This window comes from Pyrgilauda ruficollis, unplaced genomic scaffold (genome assembly GCF_017590135.1).
Source record: "Pyrgilauda ruficollis isolate IOZ18807 unplaced genomic scaffold, ASM1759013v1 scaffold242, whole genome shotgun sequence".
NCBI classification, from domain to species: Eukaryota; Metazoa; Chordata; class Aves; order Passeriformes; family Passeridae; genus Pyrgilauda; species Pyrgilauda ruficollis.
Genome location: NW_024523734.1, coordinates 301,784 through 311,375, shown reverse-complemented (window position 1 = coordinate 311,375; position 9,592 = coordinate 301,784). Strand labels below are relative to the sequence as shown.

The 9,592-nt window shown below is 68.5% G+C and overlaps 1 protein-coding gene and 2 non-coding genes across 3 annotated transcripts; all 3 read left to right on the top strand.

The window, feature by feature from the left end:
- Positions 1 to 1,935: 1,935 nt before the first annotated feature.
- On the top strand, positions 1,936 to 8,620 carry TBRG4 (transforming growth factor beta regulator 4). The gene is made up of 10 exons (XM_041470218.1): positions 1,936 to 1,971; positions 2,407 to 2,712; positions 3,084 to 3,255; positions 3,864 to 4,021; positions 4,684 to 4,794; positions 5,108 to 5,252; positions 5,914 to 6,165; positions 6,717 to 6,828; positions 7,036 to 7,150; positions 8,280 to 8,620. Exons 1-10 carry the CDS (start codon positions 1,951 to 1,953, stop codon positions 8,403 to 8,405), a joined length of 1,518 nt encoding a protein of 505 aa, XP_041326152.1. The 5' UTR covers positions 1,936 to 1,950; the 3' UTR covers positions 8,406 to 8,620.
- LOC121355065 lies at positions 5,360 to 5,489 on the top strand. The gene has a single exon (XR_005955376.1). It is a non-coding gene; the product is annotated as a small nucleolar RNA SNORA5 (small nucleolar RNA).
- LOC121355066 lies at positions 6,516 to 6,647 on the top strand. The gene has a single exon (XR_005955377.1). It is a non-coding gene; the product is annotated as a small nucleolar RNA SNORA5 (small nucleolar RNA).
- Positions 8,621 to 9,592: the final 972 nt, after the last annotated feature.

Sequence of the window (9,592 nt, the reverse complement as noted above, 5' to 3'; positions counted from 1 at the left end):
TGCAGGCCGGCAGCGAGTGGCAGGAGCCGTGCGGGACCTGTCGCTGCTCCGAGGGACGCGTCACCTGCGCCACCTCCTGCCCCGCGCTCACCTGCCCGGAGGTGCGGGGCTCCGGGGGGCTCCGGGGGGCTCCGGGGGGCGCGGGGGGTCCCCGCGAGCAGGGGCTGAGCCTGGGGGTCCCCGCAGGGCGCGGAGCCGGTGCGGGAGCCCGGGAGCTGCTGCCCCGTGTGCCGGGACGAGTGGCCAGGTGAGACCCCGCACACGGGGCCCGGGGAGGGGCGGCCCCGGCAGCCCGCCGGTGACGCCGTGTCCCCCCCCGGTGCAGAGGAGCCCCCCGGGCCGTGCCGGCTCCTCACGGCGCTGCGGACCATCGCCAAGGGCGCGTGTGTCCTGCGGGGCGTCCGTGTCACCTACTGCGCGGGGGCGTGCCGCTCCCGCACCGCCGTCAGCGCCCAGGTACGGGGGGCGCGGGGGGACCCCAGCCCCGCCTGCTGCCCCCGGAGCCGCCTCTGCACGGCCCGGGGCTCTCCGTGGCTGTCCGGGGCTGTCAGGGTATCCGGGGCTGGCCGGGGCTCTCCGTGGCTGTCCGGGGCTGTCCGGTGTGTCTGGGATGTCCGGGGCTATCCGGCTGTAGGGGTGTCCGGGGCTGGCGGGGCTGTCCGGTGTCCGGGGCTCTCCGTGCTCTCCGGGGCTTTCCGTGGCTGTCCGGTGTGTCTGGGAATCTCCGGTGTGTCCGGGACTCTCCGGTGTGTCCGGGACGCTCCGGTGTGTCCGGGCTGTCCGGTCTCTCCGGTGTGTCTGGGCTGTCCGGTGTGTCCGGGGCTCTCCGGTGTGTCCGTGGCTCTCCGGGCTGTCCCGGGCTGTCCGGTGTGTCCGGGGCTCTCCGGTCTCTCCGGTGTGTCCGGGGCTCTCCGGGGCTCCCCGGGCTGTCCCCGCCGCCGTGACCCGCTGTCCGCAGGAGCCGTTCGTGCGGTCGCTGTGCGAGTGCTGCAGTTACCGGCTGGATCCCGCCCGGCCCGTGCGGGCGCTGCTCCTGCCGTGCCCCCGCGGCCGCCCCCGGCCCGCGCTGCTGCCCCGCATCGCCGAGTGCCGCTGCGAGCCCTGCCGGGGTGCGGGCCCGGGGGGAGCGGGGGGCCTGCCGGGGGTCCGAGGGTTCGGGGAACCTACGGGGGCTCGGGGAGCGCGGGGACTGCTGGGGACGGGGTGGGGGAATGCTGGGGACAGGGGTGGCAGTGCTGGGGACAGGGGTGGGACTGCTGGGGACACACCTGGGAGTGCTGGGGACGGGGGGGGGAATGCTGAGGACACACCTGGGAGTGCTGGGGACAGGGGATGGCAGTGCTGGGGACAGGGCTGGCAGTGCTGGGGACACACCTGGGAGTGCTGGGGACAGGGCTGCAGTGGCTGCTGTGCCCTGCTCTGTACCTGAGTGCTCAGGGCACACCTGGGGCACAGGCTGGCAGTGCCCAGGTCACTCCAGAGGGTTCAGGGCACACCTGGGGCACAGGCTGGCAGTGCCCAGGTCACTCCAGGGGGTTCAGGGCACACCTGGGGCACAGGCTGGCAGTGCCCAGGTCACTCCAGAGTGCTCAGGGCACACCTGGGAGGTGGCACAGGTAGAGGAGCAGTGTCCCAAATCCACAGTGGCTGCCCCTGTCCCACATCTGCCCCACAGCTGTCCCGGGTGTGAAACACTGCTGGTGGCCCTGTGTCACACCTGGCCCTGTGTCCCCATCCCCTGCAGATCTCTCAGGTGTGGAACACGCCTGTTGTCCCCGTGTCACACCTGTCCCCATGTCCCTGTCCCCTGCAGATCTCTCAGGTGTGGAACACTCTGGTCTCACACCTGTCCCTGTGTTACACGTGTCCCCATGTCACATCTGTCCCTGTAGATGTCGCAGGTGTAGAACACTCCCCATGTCACCCTGTCCCCGTGTCACACGTGTCCCCATGTCCCCGCAGATGTCTCAGGTGTAGAACACTCTGTGTCACCCTGTCCCCATGTCACACGTGTCCCTGTCCCTGCAGATCTCTCAGGTGTAGAACACTCCCCGTGTCACCCTGTCCCCGTGTCACCCTGTCCCCGTGTCACACGTGTCCCTGTCCTCACAGATCTCTCAGGTGTAGAACACTCCCTGTGTCACCCTGTTCCCACGTCACACGTGTCACACCTGTCCCCGTGTCCCTGCAGATCTCTCAGGTGTGGAACACTCCCCGTGTCACACTGTCCCTGTCCCTGTGTCCCTGTCCCCGCAGATGTCTCAGGTGTGGAACACTCTGTGTCACCCTGTCCCCGTGTCACACGTGTCCCTGTCCCCGCAGATCTCTCAGGTGTAGAACACTCCCCGTGTCACCCTGTCCCCGTGTCACACCTGTCCCCATGTCCCCGCAGATCTCTCAGGTCAGGTGTGGAACACGGCGCTGCTGCAGCTGCTGCGCAGCCTGCCGGCGCTGGGGCTGCCGCGGGGCGGGCGCCAGGCGCGCTCGGTGGAGCAGGAGGTGCTGTGGCGGCTGCGGCGCCTGCCCCTGCGGCAGCTGGTGCAGCTGGCCGAGCAGCTGGCGGGGCAGGGCCTCGAGGGGCCGCTGCTGCCCGAGGTGCTGCGCAAGCTGGAGCTGCGCTGGACCGAGCTGGACGGGCCCCGCGCCGTGGTGACGCTCATGGCCAAGGTGGGACACCTGTCCCCCGCCCTGATGGAGCGCCTGGAGGACAAGGTGGGCCCGGGCACGGCGCGGGGCGTGGCCCTGGGGGGGACCCGGGGCGGGGTCACCTGGGGTCAGCACTGCCACCTGGGGACACCTGCACCGCCTGTCCTCTGTCTCCGCTCTGCCAAGTGTCCACCTGTCCCTGTGTCACCTGTGCTGCCTCACCTGTCCCTGGCTCACCTGTCCCTGTCCCCATGCAAGGCGCTGGCACCGGGGAGCAGTTTGATTCCTGTAACTGTCTCGCCTGTCCCCATGTCCCTGTCCTCTCTCCCTCCTGTCCCCTGTGTCTCTGTCCCTGTGCCAGGTGCTGGAGCTGGCAGAGCAGTTTGATTCCTGTCCCTGTGTCACCTCTCCTGCCTCACCTGTCGCTGTCCCCGCAGGCTCTGGAGCTGGCAGAGCAGTTTGACCCTGACGAGCTGCGCCGCGTGGCGCTGGCGCTGGCGCTGCAGCAGCGCCGCTGCGTGCCCCTGCTGCGGGCCCTGTCCTACCACCTGCTGCAGAAACCTGCTGAGCTGCCCCTGCCCGTGCTCACCGACCTGCTCTTCGCCTTCAGTGAGTGCCAGGGCCACCTGCGGGGGCTGGGGACAGGCCTGCTGGGGACAGCCCCTGTCCCGGGGCTGGCAGTGGGTGGGGGGCCAGGTGAGCTTAGGGATCCCAAAGCTGTCCTCTCAGCCAGGTGGGGTGAGGGAATGCAGGTGACCTTAGGGGTCCCAAAGCTGTCCTCTCAGCCAGGTGGGGTGAGGGAATCCAGGTGAGCTTAGGGGTCCCAAAGCTGTCCTCTCAGCCAGGTGGGGTGAGGGAATGCAGGTGGGCCCGAGAGCTGTTCCCCAGTGGGTTATCCCAGTGCTGGCAGGGAACAGGGGCTGGGCATTGTGGGTCAGCTCTGTGCTCCACGTATGAACCCAGGTCATCATTCTAGGGGTCCTGTCACTGCAGGTGTCCCCAGCCCCTGGGAGCTCAGCGTGAGGCCATTCCACACCCTGGGTGTGCCCAGTCCCTCCCCAGCTCACCTGGAGCCCCTTTGGGCACTGGGGGGGCTCTGAGGTGTCCCTGGAGCCTCTCCTCTCCAGGTGACCGTTCCCAGCTGTCACCTGTGGCGCGGGGGGCGCAGGACAGAGGTGCTCAGAGCCCCCTGTGCTGAGCTGTCCCCCTTGGCACAGGCAAGCTGAGCTTCCAGCAGCCGCAGGTGCTGCACCGCCTGGCCCTGGAGCTGCAGCCTCACGTGGGCAGCCTGAGCCCGGCGCAGGTGCTGCGCTGTGCCCGCTCCTTCGCCAGCCTGCGCTGGCTCAGCCGGCCCCTCGCCGAGGCCATCGCTCAGGTGAGCCCGGGGGGACGAGGGGGGACCTCACCTGGCCCGGGGGGAGCCAGGGGACACTCACCTGTGCGGGGGTGTTGTCACCTTTCCCAGCAGGAGCCGGGCAGAGCGGGTTCCTCTCACTGGTCCGGGCTGTTGTCACCTGGGAGCAGGTGGCAGTGAGGGTCGCTCCCTGTCCAAGCTGTGTCACATTCCCTGTGGGAATCAGGGATCGTTTCCTGCTGGGTTTTCCTCCATGCAGACCCTCCAGCTGTGACTGCTGGTGCTGGTTCTGTCCCAGTTCTGTCCCAGTTCTGTCCCAATTCACCTCCGTGCACGTCCCCGTGCAGGCTGGAACATTCCAGGCCTGCCCTTGTGTCTGGATATGATCCCAGGGATCCCCCAGCCCTGGTGTCCCCCCAGCACGGTCCCTGCTGATGTTTCCAGGCTTTTCCTTGCTGCTCCTCTCCCAGCTTCCTGCCACTTCTGCCCCAGTTCCTGCCAGGTTCATCCCCCTGCCCCTTCCCATCCACACTGCGGCATTCCAGAGCTTGCCCTCGTACCTGAGAGAGTCCCAGGCGTCCCCCACTCTGGTTTTCCCCCCGGGAGGTGTCTCTGGCTGACTGTTCCACCCTCTCCCTCCCGTCCCCGCTGTGCACAGCCCCACGTTCCCGTTTTCCCTGCAGCACTGCCTGGATAACACGCAGAGCCTGTCCCTCACCCAGCTCTGCGGGGTCCTCGTGTCCTTCGCCCGCCTCAACTTCCAGCCCAGCTCCAGCGAGGAGTTCTTCTCCATGGTGAGGTCCTGGGATTCCCCCGTGGTCGGGGTGGGGAGGGACCTCAGAGACCCCCCAGCTACAGATCCTTGCCCCAAAGCCTCCCAAACTCCATTTTCCCACGTCCTGGCACTCCATGTGTCCCAAATCCCTCCCAGCCCCCTCCAGGTGACCCCCCGGCTGTCACCTGTCCCGGAGCACAGGTGCTCCCCTGGCACGTTCCCATGGGAAAGGGGCTGTTGGGTGGCTGACCCCCTGGGGCAGGAGGGTCCCCGGGCGGGGCTGGGGACAGCTGGTGGCTGAGCGGGGCTGCGGCGTTCCCTTCCCCGCGCAGATCCACGAGCGGCTGCAGGGGCAGGAGCAGCAGCTGGACGTGCACCTGCTGACGGACGTGGTGTGGTCCCTGTGCGTCCTGCAGCAGCCCCGGGCCCCCCACCTGCTCCAGGTGCTGTGCCCCGAGTTCCAGGCGCGGCTGCGAGGTGAGCTGGCACAGCGGGGTGGCCTGCCCCGTGCGGGGACCCAGGGCTGAGGCAGGAGCTCGGGGGGAGCGGCTGGGGGTCACCTGTCCCCACGTGCTGCTGGCACCTGCAGCCCAGTCAAATTCGGTCCCTGTCCCCCCATGGCGGGGACCGGCCACCGGCTGCCACAGTGACCTCCGTGGCCACGAGCCCCGTGTCCCCTCCCGTGGGACCGGGGGGCCAGTTCCACTGGAGACACGGAGCCTGGGAATGCCTGGGGCTGGGGGGCTTCTCGGGGGCTGGGGGGCTTCTCGGGGGCTGAGTTCACCTGGCGGTACAGGCTGTGTCACAGCTGTCACAGCCCCGTGGCCGTTGAACCCAGCGGGGCTGCACAGCCCTTTCCAGGAGGAAAAGGGATTCCAGGGATTCCCCAGATGCCACCTGGGCATCCCCCGGCACTGCCTGGCACCATTCCCCTGGCCCTTGGTGCCATCTGAGCCCGGCGCCGCCTGGCTCAGGCCCTGGGGACACGGCCCCTGTGCCAGGTGCCACATCCAGCCTGGGGCTGCACGGCCCTTTCCGTGGGGGACACTCCCATTGTCACCTGAGCCTTCCCTGGCGCGGCGGGGGCCGTTGCTGTGTCCGTGGGTGTCACCTGAGCGTGTCCCCGCCCGTCCCGCAGGTGACAGCTCCCCGCGGGCGCAGAGCTCGTGGCTGAAGCTGCTGCACATCAACGCGACGGCCAGGCTGGAGACCCCGGGCTACGAGGGGCCCTTCCTGCCCCCCGAGCTGCTGGGGGGGCGCAGGGACAGGGACAAGGACAAGGACAAGGCCACCCCCCTGCAGCGGGGGCTGCGGGAGGCGCTGCCGGGGGCACTGGGGGGCGACGACCTCGTCCGGTACAACGTGAGCACAGTGTACGGCTGGGACATCGGTGAGTGCCCCCCGCTGCCAGCCCGGGGCCTGGCACCTGCCTGGCACCTTCCAGTGCCACCCCGGGGCTGCCACCCACCCTGGGCACCTTCCAGTGCCACCCCTCAGCCCTGCCGCCTGCCTGGGCACCCCTGGCCCTGGCACCCCCACCCCTGCTGCCTTCCCCTGTGACCCCAGTCCCCCCAGCCCTGTCACCCCCCAGCCCTGTCACCCCGTTACCTTCCTGTGTCACCCCGCAGCCCTGTCACTTTCCCCTGTCACCCTCCAGCCCACCCCAGCCCTGTCACCTTTCCCTGTCACCCTGCAGCCCTCCTGGCTCTGCCACACCCCTGCCACCCCCTGTCACCCTCTTGCAGCCCAGTCAAATTCGGTCCCTGTCCCCCAGTGTCGGGGACCGGCCACCGGCTGCCACAGCAACTCCGTGTCCCGCGTGTCCCCTGTCCCCTCCCGTGGGACCCGGGGAGGCGGACCCCACGGACACTGCCCTGCCTGGGGTGGGGTCAGCAGAGCCCCTGGGTGGCTCTGAGTCCCCTGTCCCCTCTGTCCCTGCAGATGCCGAGGCGGTGCTGGACAGTGACAACAAACCTCTGCCCGTGAGGGACTTCACTGCCCCCCACTTGTCCCACTCTGAGGGGACAAAGCCACTGCCACCGGGGGCCAGGAGGTGGGTGGGGACAGGAGGGGCTCCCGAGGGGGGGCAGGGGGAGACAGTAGAGGGGAGGAAGAGGAGGGGATGAGGAGGGGGAATGGGAAGGGTCAGTGGGGGAGAGGGGGACAGGGAGGGGACATGGGACAGGAGGTGCCGGGAGGGGCTCAGCTCAGGGCCGGCTCCGTGGCTCGGGGTGCTCAGTGTCCCTGTCCCTGTCCCCAGGGTGGCCGTGCTGCGCTGGGAGCTGCCGCAGTTCAGCTCGCGGGGCCGGGAGCTGCTGGGCCGGGGCTCGCTGGCCCGCAGGCACCTGAGAGCGGCGGGCTTCCTGCTGGCCGAGGTGAGAGGGACACGCTGGGGACACCCTGTGTCTGCGTGAGGGACAGGGCTGGGGACACCGGGCACCTGGCAGTGTCTGCGTGAGCAGGGACAGGGCTGGGGACACCGGGCACCTGGCAGTGCCTGTGTGTGCCCAGCACTGCCAGTGTCACCGCTGGCCCTGCCCCAGGTGACACATCTGCCTGGCACTTGAACCCTCCCAGCCCCCTCCAGGAGAAATATTCCCAGAATGTTCCCCAGGTGTTCCCAGGTGTTCCCAGGTGCCACCTGAACCTCCCTGGTGGCAGCACTGGGGACACTGGGCACCTGGCAGTGTCTGCGTGAGGGACACGATGGGGACACCGGGCAACTGGCAGTGCCTGTGTGAGGGACAGGGCTGGGGACACCGGGCACCTGGCAGTGTCTGTGTGTGCCCAGCACTGCCAGTGTCACCGCTGGCCCTGCCCCAGGTGACACATCTGCCTGGCACTTGAACCCTCCCAGCCCCCTCCAGGAGAAATATTCCCAGAATGTTCCCCAGGTGTTCCCAGGTGTTCCCAGGTGCCACCTGAACCTCCCTGGTGGCAGCAGAGCCCAGCCCCCATCCTGTGAGGTGCCCCCAGGACTCAGGTGTGGCCTCACCTGTGCCCAGCCCAGGGGACGGTCCCTGTGCCCATGGCCACCCTGGTGACACCAGCTGGGTGCCATTGTCCCCCTAGCACACCTGGGCACAGCTGGCACCATGGGGATGGAGGCTCTGACACCCCCTGGGGGCTGCCAGCTCCCCCCAGCCTGGGGCTCAGCAGGGATGAGCCACCATGATCCCCCGGGCCACCTGCCAGGTGCTGGGGGGGACAGGGGTGACAGGGAGGTGACACAGACGAGCTGATCCTGTGGGGTCATCCAGGATTAACCCCTGGGGGTAATTATAGCCCGGGGGGAGTGTGACAGCCACGTGTCACCCCCAGGGTCACTGCAGCCCCTGCTCTATTGTCACTCCCCTGGCAGTGCCACTGTCACACCTGGGGGGTGGTGGCACGTCCCAGGGTGGGCACTGGGACCCCAGATCGGTGCTGAGACCCTCTCGGGAGGGTGCCATGGCATGGGCAGGACAGGAGGGGACACAGCTGCCACACCCCTGTCCCCTGCAGGTGCCCCACTACGAGTTCCTGGAGCTGAAGCTGGAGCGGCAGCGCGTGGCCTACCTGAAGGACAAGGTGGCCAAGGCCCTGGCCAGTGACACGGCCGGTGACACGGCCGGTGACACGGCCACCTAACCCTGTGTGGCCTCCTCACCTCGTCAGTGGCCCTGTGCCAGCGTGAGCGGGTCACCGTGCCGAGGTGGCCCAGCGGCTGAGCCCCGGTGGCCGCGTCACCGCAGCGGGGTGGCCGCGTCACCAGGCCACCGTGCCCACAGCGAGGTCCCCGTGTCCCCATGTGACTGCTGCTCCCTGTCACCAACAGCTCAAATAAACCCACAACTGTACAGGGATGGCGGCTGGGCGTGGTGGCATTGGGGTGGTGACACTGGGGATGGGAACATTGGGGACAGTGTCATTTGGGACATTGGGGATGTCATTTGGGACATTGGGACATTGGGAATGGGTGTCGTGGGGGACTTCGGGTCAGTGGGGGTGGGTGGCATTGGAGACACGTGACATTGAGGACGGTTGCCATCAGTGCCAGGTGCAATTGGAGCTGGGTGACATCAGTGCCAGGTGTCATTGGGACCAGGTGACATCAGGGCTAGTTGACAACATGGCCAGGTGACATTGGGACTGGGTGACATTGGGGCTCAGTGACACTGGTGACATGGGAGCCAAGTGACATCCGTGGTGGTTGGCATTGGAGTTGAGTGACATTGGGGCGGGGTGACATTGGAGCTGGGTGATAGCAAGGACAGGTGACATTGGGAATGGGTGACATTGGGGCCGGGTGACATTGGGGCCTGTTGATAGCAGGGACAGGTGACACTGGGAGTGGGTGACAGGGGGCTGGGTGACATCAGGGTGGGGTGACAGTGCTTGGGTGGCAGTGGGGTCAGTGCCATCAGTGTCGGTGGCACGTGGCTGTGTCCCCAGCCCTGTGCCCGGGGCCGCCGGTCTGAGCCGGGATCGGCGTCAGGAGCCAGCGGCCTTGATTCCCGATTATCCCGGGATTGTCCCGGGATTGTCCCCGAGGGGACGGGGACAGGGCCGGGGGCTGGCTGCGGGCTGGGCTGGGGGTGGCCAGCGGGGACAATCTGGGGTCTGGGGGCGTCTCTGAGCGGGGGGGTCACATCCCGGCCGCAGCCCCCGCCGTGTCCCCGCACGGGGCAGGGGACAGAGTGGCTCAGGACAGCCCTGGGGGTGACACAATGGGGACAGATTAGCGCCCGCCTGGCGCCAGGACCCCTCCGGCCCCCCGGGAAGGGGACGCGGGCCGGCTGGGGGGGACACACGGGGATGGGGGGACACGCGGGGAT

Bases quoted from the DNA above. Each gene is read 5' to 3' on its own strand.
- TBRG4 (XM_041470218.1), top strand. From the start codon at position 1,951: ATGTCCCCGCAGATGTCTCAG. The intron at 2,713-3,083 runs GTGGGCCCGGGC...CTGTCCCCGCAG, and splicing joins TGGAGCGCCTGGAGGACAAG to GCTCTGGAGCTGGCAGAGCA. The intron at 7,151-8,279 runs GTGAGAGGGACA...TGTCCCCTGCAG, and splicing joins CGGGCTTCCTGCTGGCCGAG to GTGCCCCACTACGAGTTCCT.